Consider the following 23452-nt stretch of genomic DNA (forward strand, 5'->3'; position numbering starts at 1 on the left):
TGTAGCCTATTAGCTGGTTACTGAGGCCTGATAGAACCAGCAGCATGATTCCAACTTTTACTAAGTAAGTTGGCTGTCATCACCAGTCTGTTTTCAGTGCAAGAGATGAGACAGGAGGGCCAATTGACAAGCAGAGGGAAGAGATTGCCTTGAGGGAAAAGAATAGGATACAGCATTTTCTAAAATAACCCACTGAAATGGACTGCGGACTGTACTCTGCAGCAGCATAAGGACTGATTCCTGGGATGCACATAGAGTGGCCTCTTATCTCAGAGGCATTGGGACTCACAGTCAGTAGAAAAATATTGATAATATCATTAATGGAAAGAGAATGTGAAGCAGAGTTTATGTAAGGCACTTAGAAGCCGGTAATATGCCTGTGCACTGCTGTTTGAAACAGATGTGCAGTGATCCGGTATCAGTTCCCACAGTCTGTATTTATATAGGCAGATTCCTTTGGAATTTCTCCAGAAATCATCAAAAGTAGGAAAGGGAAACCCTAGTGAATTGAGCCTTTGTCCTAGGTTCAATGCAGTCATGAGGAGTATTTCTATTACAAGGTGTAGGTGGAGGATCAGTATTGGGTACAAGAAGGGCTGGCAGCTCTGAAAGAGTAGGCAAGCCCTGTGCTGAGAGTCATAACAAGGCAGGCAGGGGCAGGGACAGTGTCCTCACTGGCGAGGGCCCAGCCCAGTGGTACCTGGGCAAGGAAAGCAGAGCGGGTCTGGTGACAACGACCAGGGTCTGCCACAGTCCAGATCTCCAGGCAAATCCCTAGTACAAGGCAGGCCCAAGGTCAAGTCCAGGTCCCAGGGGGAGGAGCAAGGAGCAAGGGCCAGAGTCTCAGCCTGAAATCTGCTTCTGAGCAAAAGGAAGGGGAAAGGAGGGAAAGTCTCTGGTGAGGCTTCTCAAAGCCAGACACCTGCACCACGTTGTCGTGGTTTAACCCCAGCCAGCAACTAAGCACCACGCAGCTGCTCACTCACTGTCGTGTGTCCCCCCCCCCAAGGGGGATGGGGCAGAGAATCGGGAAAAGAAGTAAAACTTGTGGGTTGAGATAAGAACAGTTTAATAGGACAGAAAGAAAGAAAATAATAATGATAATAATAACAATAATAAAATGACAATAATAATAATAAAAGAATTGGAATGTACAAAACAAGTGATGCACAGTGCAATTGCTCACCACTTGCTGACCGATGCCCAGTTAATTCCTGAGCCACGACACCCACCCCCCCCCACACACCCCGAGGCCAGTTCCCCCTAGTTTATATACTAGGCATGACATCACATGGTATGGAATATCCCTTTGGCCAGTTTGGGTCAGCTGTCCTGGCTATGTCCCCTCCCAACACCTTGTGCCCCTCCAGCCTTCTTGCTGGTTGGGCATAAGAAGCTGAAAAATCCTTGACTTGGTCTAAACATTACTTAGCAACAACTGAAAACATCAGTGTGTATCAACATTCTTCTCATACTAAATCCAAAACATAACACTATACCAGCTACTAGAAGGAAAATTAACTCTATCACAGCCAAAACCAGGACATATATCCAAACCAATGCTGAGCCCATGCTGTCAAACCAGGAGGAGTGGTGGGATGTGCTCAGCACCACGACAGTCAGGTCACTTCCACACAGGTACTGCCCTATGCCACCTTCCCCCTTTCCCCTAGTCTACTCATTTTAAATTGCACAATGTTGCCTGCCTGTTAGGGAAGCCACATACAAAATACAGTGCAGCTGTTTGTATTGTGTTTAGCTATTAGCTATATTTGCATGGTAATTGCAGCATCAAACACTGAATAAATACCATTTCACACACATGCCAAATTTAATCATTGTTAGGATTCACAGTAATAGAATGCTGCAGCAGGCTAGATCAGGAATAAACAATTAGATGTAGTTTTTTTCTGCACAGGTTAGTTATTGGCCACTGCATTCTGCTCCAGATGGGTTAAATCAAAGAGGAAAAAACCCCACCTCAGGGCTTCTGAATACATTTGAGGCAACAGTAAAAGATACAGTAAAAGGCCTGGCTACAAGACTAGTCATTCCTGACTCCAGGTGACAAGCTAGTGACAAACTACAAGAATCATCTGATTCTTTTCACATGAACATTTTTTTATCTGGAATATTTTGTACTATAACAATTTATTTTTCTGCATTATGCAACTATTTCAATTTCCACCAAGCGTGCTGTTTTTAAGTTGCACCATCTGGTTCTCTCTTCATCCATCTCTAACCTGTGCCTTCTGCTTTGGCTCATTGACTAATAGTGGTCTTGGAAGTCTTAATTTTGATACCTGAAACAGCATTAAGACTGCACTTGCTGCACTGTGCTCTGTTAGCATTTAATATACTTAAGTGAAAAAGGATTAATTTGAGAATTTCACTGAATTCTTGAGAAAGCCCCAAAAGTGCTGACCCAGATTTTGAACAAAACTTTGCCATTAACAGTATTTTAACAAGGATTATCTTATTATTGGACAATTTAAGGGAGTGGAAGTAGCCTCAAATTGCTCAGTTGAAATCCAGTCCAGGACAAAAATGACTTAAAATAATTTTCAATTGAAGCACTGTAACTGAGTGGGCTGAGCAGCCAGGTTTGTTGCCGAGTGGTGCCACATTAGAGAAGCCATGTAGCTGATTTGTACTGCAATCCTTTAAAGAGCTCTCAACAGTCATTGATTGAACAAACACAGAGTCTCATTTAAGATGATTCATCCATGTCAAAGATGAAGTGGCAGAGTAGCTGGGCCATTACCCTTACCTATGCTGGAGCTCTTCTGTTGCTAAATGACTTGAGATGACTCTTCAAGGCTGACTGACTGATAGTTTCTGACAGCAACAGATTGACAAGCCAAAAAAAAGAATAAACAATGTCCAGAAGATACACCATGATCCAGCAGACCTTGTACTGGCTCTGCCACAGACTTGCTGTGTATCCATAAGCAACTCGTCACTCAGCTCTTACTGCCTCTAGACTGCAAATTGCCTGCATACTGCTTTAGGTGTTCATGGAGCAGAGGTCCGGTTGCTGTGCAATATGTGGATACCACCAGAATAAGAATGACATAGTTTGGGTTCCTACAACATAGGTTTGGGACCCTTTGTGTTACTGATACACCTCACCTTCTCCATGCCTCTGTCATTTACAAAGATGATGATAACAAAACCCCCAAATTAGAATTCAACCAGCTAATGGTTGTAGAGCACCATGAGCTTCTCAGTGAACAATATGCTTGCATCGAGTGACAGCAGCAGGATTTTTGCTGACAGTTACTTTTTCCTTACAGCATTCCTTACCAATTTGTCTGAAACTATTGACACCAGGTGTAACTCAGTCTCCCATTTCTCATTGTATCACTTCAGGCTTCTTTTAAAGTTTTCTTTGCGCTTATTCATGTAATAGGCATTTTATTTTTTTGTTGCTTTTCATCACAGGTGGCCAATGTTCCATTTCTGGCTGGCACACTAAGAATGAAATGTGACCAAGTTAATACCCAGTTTAACTATACTAGTCTGCATTTAAATTGAAGCAAAAGTATGCATAAATACCTTCAGGTTTACCTCTTCAGTCTCTCTTATATGTAATAGCTTGATAATTTTATTTCTATATAGTAATTATTTTCATGCTAATATCTTTTTGTGCATGTAGTAATAATATTTTACTTGTTTCTTTGTCACTGAAAATGATCCTGGAGATTGCAGAGCAGACAAAATAGTTTTATTCTGTCACTGGCTGTGACTAATCTCAGTGTTGTCTCCACTTTTGCTTTAGGAATTTTGGCTCATTACCAGAACCAGAGCTTAGTAACAATATATGCTAAAAAATAGTTGACTAATGCATGCCTGCTTTAAATAAAATGAAACGTTTCTTCTTTCTTTTATGAAAAGGTAAGAGACTTCTGTGTGAAGCTGTTCAGAGTCATATCTCAAAGCACTAGAGGTGTCATTCATCACTGGGACAGAGCTAGAGCTTTACTCAAAGGCTTAATAACATTAACATATTCTTTCCCAAGTGGTTTACGTCCCAGGAGTTCAAACCATTTTATGAAAAATAATTAATTATCCTTCAGCATAGCTGCTGCCAGGTAGGCCAAACAGTTATCCACAATATTACAAGAGAAATTCAGACACAAACAGGTTGGTGATTTGTGAGGATCACAATTGTGAAGGTGTGAGGTAAGAATCCTGACATGTGGCCTCTTCAGCAGCTTGTATTTCCAGAGTGTCCTCACACCTGTGCTCTACTATTTCAGGATTTCTGGGGAATACAGTGTTCTAATTGTGCCTTTTCCCTCAGACCCTGCCTTAAAATTGCATACTCTTCAGAGGGGGCCAAAGTGAGTGGTATAATACAGCTGTGTTGGGTTTATGAGACCTACGGACTCACCTATATAAAGGGCATTGGCAACTGCCAAAGGAGCTCACTTAGTCTTTACCTTTTAGGAAGAGAGGTTTAGAAAAGCTGGAGATTCAATGCAAAAAGTTAATTGTTCCTTAATAGTGCACAGGTGAACATGCATGAAGTATGGATTGACTTCAGTTCCTGCTCCTTGGAAGACCGTACCTACCCCTCTAGAATTGTGTCTTAATCTCTTCCAGCACCACAGTGTGTCCATACTCGGTTCTCTATATCGTCACCTTCAAATTTTTTCCCTTTTCAACTGCCCAGTCTGTTTTTTCCTCTTAAAGTTCCCTTAATCCAGCTCTTGCCAGTACTCCTTCCAGTTTGAGATGTCCATGAGAATTAATCACCTTACAGTATGTTCACAGCACATGTACTGCTATGAAGATAAACTAAACCACTCCTTATCTCTCTGTATTCTTCTGGCTACATCTCTAAGTTTGCAGGCAAGTTGTGAACTAATATCTTATGGTTTCTATATTTATTTCCCTCCACTTTCAAACTTGTGGTGCCTTGCTTACATTTTTAATTCTTTTGAAAACATTGCATAATTTTGGATAGCTTTCAAAAAATATTTTCTCTGGTTCAAGCACACATTGAGTGGGATGTGAAGGAGAATCTGTGACTGTTCTGCAAGAGGTCAGACTAGACTACTGCTTGTCACACTAATTCTTGTGTTGGCTTTAAGCACATACTCAAGGCATAAGGCTTTTTCATGATTCCCCTCCTGAATTATTGAAATCACAGTATGATAGCTGACTTGATCTAAGGGGTAACACTGGGGCATTTACAGCTAGAGTTGCAGGCTGGAAATAAGACAGTAACTTTTTTTTTTCCTGTTTTTCTGAGCTCTTGAGAACTATTTTTAAAATACGTATGTATATGTAATATATTTGTGGCTTATCTTTCTAATTACCAGTATTATTGGCTTTAATTCATGGTAGCATCAGGATAAATTCGTATCTCCTGATTAGTATTTTTGGAAAATAAATTTGCACCAAAGCCTGTTATGCTGCAAGCAGTTAAAATAACTCCACAACCCTGAAAAGCAACAAGAGTCAAACCTATACTTACAGAGTCTTTGTTCTAGTTTCTTTTGACTGATGTCTGATAAACATATAGTGAATATTGAATTATAATTCTGCCCATCTGTTAGTGGTAGCACAGCATGATAGATACTCTGCTGCTAAGTTCAAAACTTTGCTATGGTTCTTCATTCCCACACAAGCAGATAAGGGTGTGAGGAGACAGAAAGGGTGGGGCTGGATACAGTCCCTAAGGCATTTTCAGTGATGTTCAACCTTCCTCAAACAGATCTAGAATTTCCAAGGTTTTTAGGTTCTATTTCAACATCTAAGTTAGTGGCTGGGATTTCAAAAGACTCATGTGCTTTACACTGTGAAGCTAGCCTACAGAGCTGGAACAACACTTCTTAAGACATCTAGGCTATACATCAGCTAAATATACCCCAACAAACACAATGATTTCTAATAGGAAAATCCATCTTCCACAGGCAGCAGTTGTATGTTCAGACACACCAGATAGCCTTACTTTACCAACCAGTTTTGCAATTTGAGTTTTAAAAACAACTACTGAGAAATGACTGTTCTCTCATGAGAGCCATTTCAAAATCTGTGTCACTTTTTTTCTCAAGATCTTGTTATCTCAAGAAAGAAAAAAAACAAAACTATTTGCCCATTTCCTTCATTATGAAGTGAAGCCAAAACTTGCAGACAATACTGGCAGGATATATATGTTATATATTTTTATATAAAAAGAAAATATGTTTTCTTTATATCCTATAGAATTTCTTTACTTTGCTTAAATTTTGGGAGAACAGGTCTTTGTGAACTAAGCTCATGCAGGGGCAGTGTTGAGATTTTGTAGTTTCATTCCTACTCCAAGTTTTTGTCAGAAATTCTTCTCAGCTGTTTGTGCTTAGTCTGTCATGAGGGACTTTTGAATGTCTCCTCTTAATTAATTGAATAGCTTTTTTTCTGATGCTTTTTGTCTCCTGTTCTCTGCATAATCATGCTGAGTACATTTTGACCTCTTCATTTTCCTTTTTTAAACCAATACAGGTGAAACAGGCTTGCTTTCAGGAATATGTCTCCATTTGGGTACCAAAACATGCACGCACTCTATTATTCAGCCTCTAAATTCATGTTCAAAATGAAGGCCAAGTATGGTGAACCCTTGGAATAAGGTTTTCCAGAGGCTAAGTTGCTCCTTCCCAAATCCACCTTCTATAAATTGGTTCCTTCTACCTTCAATGAACACAGTTCATAGCCCTGTTTCTCTCTCGATTAGAAGAGGTTATACATCAATTATAGAGAAATAATCACAGAAGGACCCTGGCCTTACCAGTTGCCAGCTAATTATTACTAAGTGCTGAAGTGCTGTTTGTCTTCTCAACTGATTTCAATGCCCTAGTGAGAAACACTCAGCCCCTCGAAGGGTTAGGCCCTACGTGATTTCTAATCACATCTTTGGCTCCTTTCTAGTGGGCCTGGACTTTAGCTGTTAGTCAGTCTGAGATGGTGGAATGGCATGAAGAGTTATGAGAATTAAAGATGGGAAACCTTCATCAGTTCACATTGCCTGCCCTTATGCCAAGATAGGACTCTTCAGAGTTGCAAGTAATTGTTTTGAGTGAGTTTTGTAGCAGTCTATGGCTGTTCTTTCAAAGTTTGTAGTATATCAGTTAAGGAACAGTAGCTATAGTAACCTACTGAGTTGGGATTCCTTAGAGGTATGATAGATTCTGACTAACAAAATGAATGTCACTTTTGTTTAGGGACTCTTTCACTTCAAAATGGTTACTTTGAAAGTAATAAGCAAAAAAAATAGAGAAACCAGTCAACGTAGCATTCAACTAGAATATTCTTTACTACTTGCATTAATTACTCCATAGTCAGATAGCTCTGTGATTAAATTTACATTCCTCAAAAAATCCATTAAGGCAGTTTGACTAGCTTAATTCATTTTCTCTGCTTTCACACACAGATCAACTTGACATCATTTCAATGGCTGAAACGACAATGATGCCTGAGGAAATTGAGCTTGAGATGGCAAAGATCCAGAGACTTCGGGAAGTCTTAGTCAGAAGAGAATCAGAACTCAGGTTTATGTAAGTATCAATACTTCTGGGAAAACACTATGCAAAATTAATCAAAATAGAAAAGAATGCTATTTAGAAGACTTATCTGCTTGACATTTTAAAAGGAAGAAAGATAAAGAGCATCCCAGTTAGGTGAATGCTAGCAAAATGCCATTGGGAAATAATTTTTGTAGTTGCAAAGGAAATTACCTTTTTAATTCAGCACCTTTTTTATTCAGTATGATTTGCAGAAGACATAAAAGGAATCTATTACTTACAAAAGGAAACTTTAGCAAAGTACGTGTCGACAGAGTGTATTTTTATACCTGACTTCAGTCCTTTGTGGGAAGGATATTTGTCTGAAGAAAATATCAACAGGTAGGGGATTTGGAGCTTCTACAGTCTAACCTAATTCAGGCTTTATTCCTCACTTCATTAGTGGTCTCAGACAGTTCATGTCACAAGAGAGAACACTGTGTTGGACTAATAGCAGCCAGGATTTGACATTTGTTAAATGGAAGCCATTAAATTATGAAAACAAAACACTTTTTCATGTATCAAAATAAATAGTGATACTCCAAGAGAGATTTTTCAAAACTGCCAAAAGGCTCAGGCATAGGAGCCTCACTGAAGGTTAATCAAAATTAATCCAGTTCTGATTATGAAGTCAATAGGGTTCATATTCCTAAATCACTGAATTTACAAGACCAGGACTTATTAATAAGGAGTATATTATTTTTAAGTCCCATCTGTCTGTGAGTACCTGAGGTTAGACGCCAACACCTTTGCTGGCAGGCCAAGAACCTCAGTAGATCTAAAACCTGTTGAACCCAGACCCTTGGCATTAATGAAGCTACAGTAGCCCGAAAAAACTCTCTTGCTCTCTTCTCCCTTTAAAGTACAGAGATAGGACTAGTACTTTAACCCTTACACCTGGAGGTTAATTTCAGTGCCCTGACTTGCACTGCCAGAAGTTGAAAGCCTCATTCTCAAACAGTACAGACACCTGTCTTGGAGTATTATCCTGGAAGACTTCAGCTGCGAATCACTGCTTAGACACCTTTGGAAGTAAGGACTGGTAATAGTGACACTGACCTTTAATAATGCTGTAGTGGTACAAACAAAGTAAACAGGAAAGGTTTTGTCACACCTGCTCCAGGTAGTCAAATAACTGCTAGTGTATTGGCTTGTACATAAATTTAATCTGGAAGAAGTCTGCACTTCTCTTGACATTTTTCTGTATCAAACAAAGCACTGAAATAAACTGTCCCAGTGAATGAGAGCCATAGCAGGTATCTACTTGTCATTGTTTTGCATGTTATTCACTTGTTCTGTTTGTTCTTGTATCTAGTCTGTTCTTTTCATTTCCCCCATGCTCACACTCATCACACGCTTTACTCTGTATTGCCTAGCACGTGTTTGAGTAAGGAATTTAACATAGAGGAGCTTGCTTATTGAAAAGGGAATATAACTGACATTCATACTGTGCAACAGTACTCTTCCTGCATTAGATACTGTCCAAATACACTCTGCCTAGAGCTACCCAAGAGCACTCCCCAGCCATTCACTGGCTGAGTGAGGAAAGCTCTTCTGAGCATCAAAGTCTCCACTAGATTTGGCCCTAGGTATTAGCAAAGCAGGCAGGTGACAGAGGCAGCAACTGCTAGAGACGGCCCCACTCTTTTGTCTTTTCTAAGTCATGGAAAGCCAAGCTTGTTGCTGCTGCCACTGTTCAGCAAGAGGGACTGAGGTCTGTGCCACTGCCACAGACCCTTTCATTTCTTCAGCAGCAGCGGGCCAAGATGACCACTTTTCCAGGGATATTCACACAGCTTTCTTAGCCTGACTGTTCCCTTCTCTATGGCAGAATATCCTGACACTGCTCATTAATCCTTGAGGCAGTTAAATTCAGTTTGTTAACACCACTGAATGAAATGGTGAGATAGCATCTGTCTCTGCACTGGGACTATACCAAGACTGCACTGATCATGATGTTTCGAGCCCTGTGTTGGCTTCCCATCTTTCTAAGCCCATTTACAACAGGCAAGTTCTTCATACTGGCTCATCAAATGTGAAAGAAAAAGCAGCCTCTCTCACTCACAAAGGCCTCCAGAATTAGAACATGCTTCCCTTAATAGCTTTTAGGAGTCCAAAAAATTGTCTATTTGACTTTATCTCATTTTTTAAAATGTTTTTACATTTTATTCCGGACAAGTGAGAAGCATGTTGCTACTGATGCCCAAGTAATATAGAAGCACCTGTTCTTTACTACCTTTCATTCTGAATAGTTTACACTGACAGAGTGGCTCAGTTGCATTTGTTTTCAGTGACAAATGTCTTTTAATGACCTCTTGCTGAGATTAACAGCACAACTCACTGCTACCTCAGTGGTCCAAGTTTTGTATCTGTTTAACTAAGCAAATTACATAAACTCTAACTCATGGACATATTGTGGAAGACTTTGTACGTGGCCATATTTAATTTTTTTCAGTTGTTTCCTGAAGTAACATATTGCCAGTGTCCCAAGACCAGAAGTCTATATGTAGGTCGTGAATTTTAGTAATTGTTTTCTTCTGACAGGACTAGATTCCACTGTGAATGACCTATACAACCAACTGCATGAAACTGAGCTCTCTCAGGCAGGTGTAAGGCAGACTCGACTTTGAACATGTGGCTGCTAACTAGCAGTACTACGCCTATGCTCAGACCACCGAGTTCAAGACCAGCTTTAATGAGAAACAGATCTCTTTAGTTCTTGTACCTGCTTTAGCTTTTTGTTCAATTATAACAAGAGGATAAAATATACATATAGAGAAAATGTGTAGTATGTTTGTATTCTCTTTTTCCCCCTCATGTTGTTAGCAACAGAGTAGAAATTCTCTTGAGTTAAATTGGGCTTTTATAAGTTCTTACAAAAGCATGAACACAATGAAATAATTCCATATCACTTATGCATCCAGCCACAGCTTACATCTCTAGCTACGTTTTTAAAACTAATGGTTTATTCTTCTCACTATCTGTCTGTATGACTGATTTTTTTATTCACATGTAGCCAGATCCTAAAGCTAGGACAAAGTACATTGTAGCTGTGCTTTAAAAAGAAAAATTATAAAAATAAAGTAAATAAGCTAGAGGGCTTGTGCTCTTGAGTGTATCACCAGCCCTAATGGTGGCCATAGCTCCTTCATGTTAAGAGGCATACAGCCTGTCAGCTTTACTTACACACACCAGCAACTACCACAACTCTTCACAGCACAGACACTGTATTTTAACAATATTCACACTTAAAAATAAGAAAACAAAATGCTGCAAGCTAGACCTGTTGCTGATTCAGAGCAAGCTCTTCGCCTGTCAGAGCTTTGCAGGTTTAATCCATGGAAGGAACTTGCTCCAAGACTGCTAATTGAAATTACTGCTTTCCTTGAAGAAGACGCACAAAGAAGATCAAGATGGGATAATAATAAAACTCACTGATGTCTGAAACAGCTCTGCAACAACACATGTTGTCTTTAAGTATTATGTCAACAGTCTTTAAGTATTATGTCAACATTTTGCCCAAACAAATGCAGTAGCCATAAAATAAGGGCATTTGGTAAAGAACTGCTCCAGGTTAGCATATCAGCCAGTACAAAAAAACCAAACCCAACTAAAAACAAAAACCAAACCCAACTAAAAAAAAAACCCTAGCAAAGTCTGGATGCTTAGTTGGTTTGCACTCCAACCTGGAGTTGGTTTGCATTTTTCACACTTCTGTGCATGAACCAGTAAAAACTTTACCTCCTGGTATGGGAGATCATCAATAATATAATATTCTTTCAGGTAGCTCCTCAGCTGTAATCTATATAGCATGTGTGTCTTTTCAAGCAACACGGACTTGACAGCTTTCCTGCTTTGAAAATTAAGGCATCGAGGCCTTATTTTTACCATTGTAATACTATGAGGTCCATGTTACCTCTCCCCACTGAATAAAGTAACACCAACGATGAAGTCTGTAGGACAGCAAAAGGGATAAAATTATGTATGTTGCTCCTACGTCACTATACAAATGTTACATTGCAGTACTCACAGTTGGTAATACTTCAGTATCTAAATAAAATCTTTAGTGAACAGTTCATTATCACTAAAAGCTTTAGAAGAGTCACCCTGTAGGGGTGAAAGAAAGAGTGAGATGGTGAAGAAATAAAAGCCAGCTACGTAATCATCCTTATTTGAAAGTAAGTCCTAATGTATTTAAGAATCAGGCAATGGGATTAAAATAAAAAATTATTAATAATATGTAATAATAATAAAAATTATTATTACTAAAATAAAAATAGTATTAGACTTAAAAAGTGGTACAGAGTAGTGTTCAAAAACCATATAAAACTATATGTGGGGTTTTTTTCTCATACATATCCAAGCAGCCTCTGTGTCTCAACTGTTAGCCTATGTCTATCAAACATACTATTAGTTCAACAGACCCAGATTTTCAGTTTTCAAAATTAAAGTGAGGAAAATTTCAATTATATTTGAACAAATTTCACGTACAGTTCTGTGATTAAGTACTGAGTTAAAACATCAAAGCTTGGTTTTTTAGTTTATGAATTTCCTCCCACCTCTTTGCAACAGTCACACTGTGAATAAGCAAGTTGCATTGTGCTATACTGGATATTAAAATTATTCAAGATCTTTGCTTTGGGCCATCGATGGGTTAATCTCCTCAGGAAGAAATTTTCCACCTTTAGATATAGATTTGGACACCCAGTCAGCAACAGTAATTCGTGTGATAGTGAAGTCAGTCACCAGGTAAGAGACCTCATCTGCCTGCCAGTTTATGATTCTGGTTAAAGAAAGGAAAGGGCACCAAAAATTCCTTTAATAAGGGGCACACTTTATTTTTAAAGTTTAGAGGGAGTCCTTCATAGGGCCCCTTCCACTGCAGAGGCATGCAAGGCAGTACTAACTGCTTGTCCTCTCAGGTGAAATGAGCTCTGTGGCTGCATAAGACAAAATGGCCACCATTCTGTGGTACCTCAACCACACAATACAAAATGGCTGCCCTCTCTGTGGGACCACTGCAGTGACCTTTCCCCTGACACCCACCTTCCTCTTGCAACAGCTTTGAGGAATTTTTTCCATCCTTACAAACTCTGTGCCCTTCCCTTATTGTCTGCTGGGCTGTGTGGCATAGAGGGCCATGGGCTGCCAGCTAAGGCCCTCAAAAACCTTAAGTTTTTCTAGCAGCCTCCTCCAGTGCCCCTGGCTCCAATGGGACACAACAGAGCTCTGGCGAGTCTGTCACAGGAGGCCTTCGTGAAAACCAGGGGATATTTGGATGCACGGTTGTTAAATGCATGTGTCCTCCACCTGTCCTTCAATAAAAACACTCACTGCTCAGATCACCCCAAGTACAGCACCCAAAAAGGCCATGTACCCTGGTCCAAATATGAACTTGGTGCAGTTCACAGAGCACGGCTCTGAAAATTAAACTGTCTGGCAGACACCTACTGACAGCTTCCAGAAATTGCATAATTCCTGACTGGTGGACAGGTATGTACGAATACCCATCAAAATTATTTTAAAATTCAGAAGATGTCTTTAAGAAGATGTTGCAGTTTGTCCGCATCTGTGTACCAGGCTCACAAATCATGTAATGTCCACAGCCCCACAGAGCAATACATACTGTTTTTAGTGACAGACCAATAATTTACTGTTGAAAGGGAATACCTTTGTTTTCTCTTAGACAAATATAGTCTGCCTATCACTGTGTTAGAGAAAAACTTCCCCAAAATACAGGAAAAGCGAACATTCAGTGAGAACAGTGGAAATAGGATTTACCCTGTTTAAAAATGAAATACCAAAAATTTTTAAGTGAAGACCACAAATAACGGTACAGTTTCAATACATGTGATTTTTCTCTCTTTTGTACTGCTTTGTAGTCCTTTGTATGCTCTTTCGTCTCTGCCTTGCAAATAGAAGTGGAAATTCCTTACTGGAATAATGTGAGACCTCATTTCAGTAATTGAAACTAAAGCACTTAAAGACAAAGATATATTTAAACAGTGTAACTTTGTGGAACTCTGAAGTGAAACAAAAACAGTACAGGAAAATCCAGTTGACATCTCAGTTTCAAATGTGTGAGGCTTCTTTATTGCAAAACACAGCTTTTTAATTTTGCTGAGTGAAGCTCAATAAAATCAGATGTGTGACAGCATGTTCAGCCTGTCCCCTGAATTTTTTTTATTTGAAAACCAAGGGAAGTGGCTGAACTCTTATCTATTTAACAGATTACATGCCGTATACCACAGTGAAATAGTTCATCTTGTAGTGTATGCTTTAAAAGATGCCAGCTTTCTGATAATGTTTGTTTTTCTTTTTATCAATACAAAGAAATAAAGAAAGCAAAATCAGCTGAAGCAATCGCTTAACGGGTTGTGATGTTTCTCAGACCTTGGTGCAAATTGCAAGTCGGGTATCAGCCTTTGCAAGCCTGTCCTTTGCTTTGCTCTATGCTGTTATTTCCTCCTTTAAAAAGAAAAGGAGGGCAGCTGAAGACAGCTGTACTCTTCATATCCAGGAAGTCCATACTATTTCCAGCTGAATACCTGCTTGCTATGAAGAATTACCTAAAGTTTACATGGAACCAATTTTCAGATTATAAAATCAAGCCTTCCTCAATTAGGTAATGCCACAATTTATATTGTGCAATCACATTTTAGCTGAGGCAACCATAGTCACAGCAGAACAGATGCACTGTGATTTGCTCTGTAATGATATTATCAAATCCTATTTTTGTCTCAAGACCCTGCCTCACTTAGTACCCACGATGGACCTCCTCAGGTTATGTCAAGGTTGTGTGGCAATTGTGGCTGTTTGTAGCATCTCTCCTTCTATGCTACTGATACTGTGAAATTCCAAAAAATTATCCCAGGAGCTGTTGTGACCATCTCCAGCCAGCCCAGGAAATGAAAACAGAGCTTAAAGCCATCATATGCTATCTCCAGCTCTTCTGGGTTTATTTTCAGAAAAGCTGAGGACTCAGCATGTATTGATATGAAGGAGACAGTATGTACGGAAAAGCATCAGTTTATAGCTAGCCAGCATTCCCCCTCACTCGCTTCTCAGACTTCTCTCAGCTCATTTCTTAAAATATTCTCTATAAAAAGTGTTTGGGTCAAACTGTAAATTTTCAATCTGTCTTTGCTGTTAAGAAAGCAAACATACCACTTCAGAACATGCACACTCTCTCTCCCTTTCTAATCATCCTGTCCCACTTCCTTCTTTTCTTTCCTGGTGAGATAATAGGCCCAAAAGCCAAGGGAGCTGCTCAGGCAGCATCCTCTTCATTGCACATTTAATGTGTTACTGCTGTAGATACTTGTGTGTGGCTTCAGAAGCAGTTTAGGATTCATATCACTTGGGGGCATGGACATATACTGTGCTGAAAGACATGATTATAAAAATGGGTAATGCACGTGTTAGCTCAGTTTGGTTGACTGAGAGAGGCAGCAAAACCTCAGACCTCTATATTATACAGGAACAGATCAAAACTGAGCCTCAAAATAATTTGCAGTGCAAGATTCATGGATTTTTAAATGTATTAGCATATTCTGACCCAGTAAATATTAATAATATAGGTGAGATCTTATCATCCACAGTTACTGCCTATGCCTGTGAATAGAAAAGGCATGGAGTTCTTATAAAATAGCATTCACTGTCATCATGAAACATGCTCCTTGGGAAATCTGCCAGTGCCTGATACTGCAGATGGAAAGCAAAACTTGAAGCCAAGCTATATTGGATGACCTTGAACTAAAACTGTGAAAGTTGCTTCCACCTGTGATAGCTGTCTTGGGAGTGGTTATTTCTAGCATGTAGGCAATACTGAATAACAATTTTTTAATGTACAGGGAACATAAGATATTAAATAGTAAGCACTATTAGGTTGCTTTAGGCAATTATTTAAAAGTTTTACTTACCTCATTAAACTTGTTTTATCTGTAAAAATGTAGAATATTTGCTTAATGTCTGTGTGGTTATTACACTGCTAAACTAATACTGCGACAAAGCCAAACTCACCTCCACATTGACTTAGCATAGTTAAAATTGGTCATTGTCTTTGTAAACTCTCACTACACACTATTAGATGACTCCCTCTTCTCCAGAGTGCTCATAATATCTACATCATCCAAATTCTCCATAGACCCATTCAGGTTTGTAGACCATTTTACACTATTATGTTTGCTTACTTGTAATCTCAGGAACAACTACCTTTTATGCAGATAAGTTTGCTGCAACTTGATTTTGCCCTGGTAATAAACTCATACTAGCAGTTCCACAGCTTCATTAGCTGTCCAGAGTATATAATTAATCCTTGTTTTGTTTTTTTTTTCTTGCTTCCAATCAGGCTTACTTTTTCTTTACCTGCCTTTTTAACCTTTATCCTTTTCCCACTTTGCAAAAAACCCCATAAAACTCTCTTTTGCTGCTGTGACGTTGATGTACTCATTGCTAGTAGTAGTAGAGGTGGGATAGTCAGTAATGGTCATTCTATAGGGTATTGGACATAATGGTAGAATCTTCAGTTTAGGGGAAATTCATCATGGAGAAAAATTCATAGTCCATATTCCTTCTAATAACAATAACACATCAACAGAGGTCCAATAGGATTCTCGCCTTTATGTCTTTTGTAGTATGCACAGCACATTGGTATTTTAAAGTACAAAAAGCTATGTCTGCTGATTGCCTGGCTTTATGCAACCACTGCAAAGTGAAGCAATATCAAGCTACACAGGAACGGACAAAGTGAGAAGTTAATTCCTTGGGTGATGATAACCTTCAATAAACCAACTTAGAAATCCTATGTTTTAATTTAGAATGAGTGCAAAAAAAGTAGTAGACTCGCACAAAGTGGGAACATGAAACAAACAGTCTCTCATTACTGGCTAAACTCGAGAAGTAATACTGTACTACAAAGCCTGCTTATGTGGAGTGTTGCCATTCTGAAGTGAGAAAAGGCAGCAATGATTGCTGTCTTTGTACGAACAAAGTTCATTTCAAATTTTAATTACTTTTTCAACCAAGTACTTTATCTCTGTTTCTAGTGACTCACTAATGTAGCATCAACTGTGACTTCTCAGTGGCTTAATGCCAGGTGTGGCCACAGTGACACACACTGAGCATCACCCTCGGTAAGGGTGAGAGGGAGGGAGAATGTAAAGAGATAAACAGGCTGTCAAAGGTGTGAAGAGCAGTGGTAACTTGCTGGTTATATATTGCTAAGCAGGTGTTCTGACTTTTGCTTTCTTTGCTAGTTTTGATTCTTTCTCTGCTAACTTTTTGTACTGTATATCATCCATTTTCTCTCTTCTAAGGTTAAGCATGGAATTCTCTTAGGACTGTTTACTTATATGTACAGCATCTAGTACTTTTCTCTGAGTTCAGCACCTAGCTGTTCCTATGGTGCAAAGAAATAACACCAACAAAACCAGATTTTTTTTCATGAATAGAGTCATTGTTGATGTCAGTGTTTTCTGATAAGATATGTCTTTTCATGAAAAGGAATAATACATCTTTTCTCCTTCACAGTTCTATAATCTTAACAATACAGTATAATTTACTGTGAATTCCTTCCTTTTTTCCCCGATTGTATCTTGCTCTAGGAACATAGGATGCACTTTGGGATGCTATAGAGAAGGAGGCAGTTGTGTGATGATATATATTTTTCAATAAATATACATGTCAGGTTGTCGGCTTCATAAGGTAAGGTACCATTAAGGAAAATATCAAGCCCAGCTTTATAAGGGATACTATGGCTGTCCCATTGATATAGCCTGGTGTGGCACACACTCTTCTGCAAGATAGGATTCATTTGTGGCTGTGACTGTATGTCCCCATTCACCTTTCCCATCCCAAGCACATTGCAATTGTGTCTCACCTGCAAATACTGAGTCCTTGAGGAAACAACCAGGGAACTGCAAGCTGGGAAATGGTGCAGCCTGGTTTCTGTAATGCAAGTTGTCAGATACTCAAAGCTTGAGGCTTTTGAGATTAGGGACAGCATTTCTAGGGGACTGCCATGGATCTAGGAGCCTCAAGGATGTCAGCATGCCCACTGTAGAACTGGGAACTCCTGGAAGATCCAGATCTGATGAGGGTCTCCTGGCTCTTCAGACGGGAGCCTGGAAGCCTCAGGAACATGAGTTCAGGACACAATTGCAAAGTATCTGGACTGTGCGCTTTAAGTGGAAAGTATAAATACAAATCAGCTCTCAAAGAGGAAAGAAAAATGCCTTTGTTCAGTTTGATCTCTCTGCAGAGCCATCTCCTTTGCCCTGTTTGACAGTAAACAATCAACCCCAGAGGAAAATATGACATTACACTTTCAACTATGTGGCAATAAAAATGCTACATTAAAATGCTCAGAAAGAAGAAGCATTTTTTTAGTGGTGTATAATGATAAACATATCATTAGCAAAGTATTTAATGAATTGTAGACTTAGCACCTGGTAGTTGAGATGTTTGTGTCTTTAAAAAGAAAAAAATGTAGAAGGAAGAATTTTTGTTATCATCTCTGTTGGACAACTAGGAAAATAATTATTTAATAGAAAATTTTCTTTAAATAGCATTTTCTACATTTAATATTATGTTGTGGTTGTCACAAACTGCTGTTAATAGAAGAGGGAGTAGCTCTGGGTATCTTTAATCTTTTGACTTAGTCATTTTTAGGTCAGTAACTTAGCACTGGATTTCCATATGTAACCTTTAATCCTGAACTGGTTTTGATTTCCCAGTTCTTAGCTACCTGTGGTCTGGTTTGCATGACTGGATAGTAGAATGAATTGTCTCCCGTGAGACCACGTTTCTATGACAATGTATTCATAATACATCATGTATATATAGTACTCACAGTTACTGTGGCATACCCTTTTGCACAGTTGCTCTTCCTGTCAGCAAGGATGCTCTAATAATGTGTAACTCTTGACCTGTGGTATTTCAGTGGTCTCTCTCACTTGCCTTCTGCTATAAATAGAAGAGTATAAATCAGTGATGATTCAACAGTGAATTGAAAAGTCCTGAAATGGACTAGCATGTTCAATTGTATACCAGGTACCTTTATATTCTTTCCAGCTTTGATACCAAACAGTTGCTCTTCTGATTTTAAAAATAAGAAAAGGACAAAGATGGAGGCAAATTAAGAAAGAAATTTATCATCAATTCGGCTAGAGACAATACATAACCAAACCTAGTTTCCTACTTCTGCTGCTCTAATAACAAAAAATAAAACTACCAGACCAGTTTAAATGAACGATGCACATAAGTTGGCCCTATGCTTTTACATGCAGTCTTCCGTATGCTACTGCAATGGGGTTAGATACTTCTGAAATGAAATCTAACTTCTCTATTGTATGTTTTTAGACAAATTAACTTAGTAATTTTTTGCCATGTAGAGAAATATTCCCCTCCACAGTGGGGCACTTCCAGGAAAGCTCCTCTTGTTACTGCTGAAGTTGACAGTAAAATTTCGTAACTGGCAGAGGAGATGGCCAAGCTCAAGAGAATTTAACAGTGTCAGTGAGAATGAAATACAGGCAGCTGCTTTAGACACTGTTCTGGATTTCTGTGAAATATGCCTTAAATATGACCTCCAGGGACTGAGATTTTCAAGTCCTGCCATCTTCAATTGTCTGAAACAACAGCTGAATTACATTACTTTGCAAGTTGTGGTACAGTGCTTCTATCCACTGTTTCTGCATCAGAGAGCACTTTTAACAATAAAAAATAGACACACTTATTTTAATAGTTAATCATAGGGCTTTTGATTTGTAACCTGACCTGCCAAGCAGGTCGGTCAGCAATCTGTTATCTTAATTGCCAGCTCTGTGTGTTCCAGCCTGAGCAGCACCAGGTGCTGAGCTAAATAACAAGGTGATAAACACACACCATAATGACTCAGACAACGTGTGCTATATTCATTAAATGTTGCCTGTGATTTCACAGATTTATAATTAGAAGCTTTAAGAAACTAAGATGAGTTGACAGGGACAAAATGGAGTCAAATGTAGAAGAGGGGCATACATAAACTTGTTGTTTTCTTCTATTCCCAGAATACTTTCACCATTCCAGATTCCCTAGGGTTTTGGCAAGACCTTAAACACCTGCAGTCCCCAAAGGCAGCCTCCACTGATGTCCCTCCTCCCCACCTCAGTCCTTATTTTAATGAATCTGCAGCTTGACAACACATTACCATCTCTGTAGCAATTCTCTTATTTCTATACAGCTCTTCAATCACCCAAATTTGTCCACCACTGCTGGCTGCTCTTGGCTGGTGTTCAGCATGTTCATTTGGTGACACCACCAAGGAGATGATCTTCTTTATCCCTATATTGAGGTCTTCTCCAGATACATGTAATCATGTCAGCTCGTAACTTAGCATGACATCTGATTCTTAGGCTATCTCCTAGTCTGGCACTATCAGAGTCTTCAAAAACTGTAATAATTACAAGTGTTTTACTTCTGGGACAGGAATATATTAAAACAGAAATAAAAATAACCTAAGTGCCTGCAAACTGTCTTGGAAGAGAGGGAAGGAACCAACAAAACCACTCTACGTTAATTTTTAACTTCAAGCACTTTAATGCAATAACAGAAAACAAAAGAAAAGAATCTCAGGCCTCTTCTTAGAGATGCTAGAGGGAGCACAGATCTATTTCTAGCTTTGAAAGTCATTCAGCAAAGGCAGCAGCTCTCTAGACATACTGAACTGCTCTGCTCATCCTGAAATCAATGAAAAAGATATTTGATGCTTATGAAGCTGTTATTAATAGTTCTTGCTCTCAAATCATAAGTATGTGACAAACTTGATGGCCATCTTCTTTTCTTTGGCTGACCATTAAGGCAAGCATTTAGTGATTTTTACTATCGGCTTTTTACTATCATTTTTTCCATCCACAGCTCTAGATGGTACCTAGGTCTTACACTAGGGAACCTAGTTTTCTTTCTCAGCTGAAGACAGAATAATTTAGCTGTTATGGAATAATTTCTTTTGAAACAAAACAAAACACTTTTCTGTCCAGTAAGGAATGTTTAAGTCTTGCCTGCCATTTACTTCCACTGCCTCCAAGACCTGCCAGGGCACAGCTGAATGGGAGGTCTCCTCTCTGTTTTCTTGCCATACTCCCCCTCAGTCCAGATGGTGCACGGCAGAGGTGACTCATGCTGTCACCTCACTTGTGGATCTTACAGGAATGACAGCGCTCAGAGCATTCTTCTGGTAACCGGACCACAGAAACACGTATTGGGGCTGAGTCACTGTGCCAGATTACTGCAGACTCTTCCGACCCACTTATTTTCCCGTCATTTTGTGACAGGTTTGTCCTGGTTTCAGATGGGATAGTTAATTGTCTTCCTAGTAGCTGGTATGGTGCTATGTTTTGAGTTCAGTATGCGAAGAATGTTGATAACACTGATGTTTTCAGTTGTTGCCAAGTAATGTTTAGTCTAAAGTCAAGGTTTTTTTCAGCTTCTCATGCCCAGCCAGCGAGAAAGCTGGAGGGGCACAAGGCGTTGGCACAGGACACAGCCAGGGCAGCTGACCCGAAGTGGCCAACAGGGTATTCCATACCCTGTGACATCACATCTAGTATAAAAACTGGGGGGAGTGGGGGTGGGGGGAATCACCACTCGGGGACTAACTGGGTGTTGATCAGTGGGTGGTGAGCAATTGCACTGTGCATCATTTGTACATTCCAATCCTTTTATTATTACTGTCGTAATTTTATTAGTGTTATCGTTATTAGTTTCGTCTTTTCTGTTCTATTAAACGGTTCTTATCTCAACCCACAAGTTTCACTTCTTTTCCTGATTTTCTCCCCCATCCCACTGGGTGAGGGGGGAGTGAGTGAGTGGCTGCGTGCTTAGTTGCTGGCTAGGGTTAAACCACGACAGACATGTTTAGAAAATCTTTTGCTCATGCTTTTTATTCATTATGAGCTATTTTATCTTTTTTTGGGCAGAGAGTCTACTTTTAGGTTTTGAAGATATAGCTTGAAAGACCAGGACAGAAAAGAATAATACATGCTCATGTGATATCTCCAAGCATACAGAGGGTTTCTTGCAATAAGCCATCAAAAAACAGAAAAGAAGAATTGCAGGCAGTGTGTCAGGAATACATGAAAGCACACTGAGAATTAATCCCTAGTTCAATACTACTGTGGTTACTCCAGAAATGGATTTGGGCTCTTAGTAACAGAAATGTTTTATCATACTCATAACTCATGTGTTTAAGATTGCTGGGCAGACATTTAAAGCTCAGCTCTGGGGGGAAGACTGACATATTGGAACTTCTGTTTGCTTTACTGATGTTTTTTCTACAACTTCAAAAACAATTTCACAGGGACTGGAAAGAATGTACTATCTATTCCAGAGAACAGAGTTCAGGAAAGGTTGTTTGTATATTGCAAATTTTATGCAAATGTCTCAAGCAGCTTGGCAGATAAACAGTCCTGGAGGATATCACTTCAGTACCCTATGCCATGCTGTATCTATAGAGAAAAAGCCATTGCCTTCTGCACAGACCAAGAACCTCACTGTGAGAAAAGCAGCAGGTGCACAGGGAGCATAACAGTCTCTTAAATAAGCTGGACAGTAGTCTGTGTAACTTCTTCTCTTGCCCATCTTGCACTCTGATTGATTTGACTTACAACATAGAAGAGAAGGTGCTGCGGAATTAGGCTCAGTGTGTTTCTCCAGCTTCTCTGTAGAAGGTTAAGGGACCCAAAAGAGTTTTGTTTTCTCTGCTCTGCAGATTCCAGCTTTCTTTAAGATTCCCAAAAGCTCTTTTTACTTCCTAAAGAGGTCTGACAGTAATACAAATATGCTGTCAGTCAAACCATGCTGACTATCCAGTTTTCAAATGAGAAATCCACTGGGATTTGATTTTTTTTCCAGAAGCAGCATTAACTTCTCCTGGGCCTTCTGTAACTGCTCATGTCCAAGAACCAGAGCATAAGAGGGAAAAAGAGAAGAAGGTTCATAGTACTAGTACAGATTGAATGTCCTTCCAAAGAGCTTGCTTTCCCAGGAATTCCTCCTCTTCTATTTTCTTTGAGGGCAACAAGGTGAGTCTTGCCCAGGACAGTAACTGTAGCCCTACATTCAGTATTATTTGCTAGCAAAATGTGTGATGTGCTTTATACTTATAAGCAACTATACCTCCTGCTTTCATTAAATCAGATGAATGAAGCCTTCACATGGTTTTCATGAATATGTCTCATAGCCCTCCTTTAGTCATTTAACCATATCTTTTTATTTTTCTCCTAATCAGCACCATGGAGTGGATGAAACACAAAGGCTGTTTGACACAGATGGGAGGAAAGATGTTCTGTGTGCTTGAGGGGAATTGGTGCAGATGGTGGGTTTAGTCTTTGTCCATCATAAAAATACACTAGACTACAGAGCTGGGATCCCAGAGAGGTCATCTGGGTTATGGCTTTTGGAATTCAGATTGTCACAGAGCTGTTACAGCCCTTAAGTTCTTGGCCACGTATTTACTTCTCTCCTGTGACTTACAAGGCAGGAACAAAATTTAGATCTTAGGAAAGAGATGCTAAGAATATATATGGAGAGTGCTAGCTTTATGCTCTGCAGTCAGATTAAAAAAGAACCAAAATAATGAGAAGAATTGCAACTACAGTGGAGGCCAGTACCTTTGCCACAAATTGAGTGGAGGAGCTGTAAGGACTACTGAACATCGATGATCTTGTTCACTTGGAACATACTGCCAATGATATTTTAAATTCCTGGAAAACCTGAGAGAAAAGCAGTGACATCAGCTTTTGGGAGTTCCTTGAGGAGGGCAGGGAGCCAAACTGATACACAGCGAAATATTTGAATTAGTATCTTTCAGATCTTCCCAGAATGAAGCCCAACCTACCTGATACAGAAAAAAAAGAAAATCCTTT

At 39.4% G+C, this 23452-nt stretch overlaps 1 protein-coding gene across 1 annotated transcript in view; it reads left to right on the plus strand.

Annotated features, from left to right (window-relative positions):
- BMERB1 (bMERB domain containing 1) overlaps positions 1-23452 on the plus strand; it is a 57058-nt gene that overhangs the window by 21602 nt on the left and 12004 nt on the right. The window contains exon 2 of the mRNA XM_049790946.1: positions 7418-7541. Coding sequence (XP_049646903.1) covers positions 7418-7541 — 124 coding nt within the window. The remainder of the gene's footprint in view (positions 1-7417; positions 7542-23452) is intronic.

Source organism: Accipiter gentilis, chromosome 33 (genome assembly GCF_929443795.1).
Source record: "Accipiter gentilis chromosome 33, bAccGen1.1, whole genome shotgun sequence".
In the NCBI taxonomy this organism is placed as follows: Eukaryota; Metazoa; Chordata; class Aves; order Accipitriformes; family Accipitridae; genus Astur; species Astur gentilis.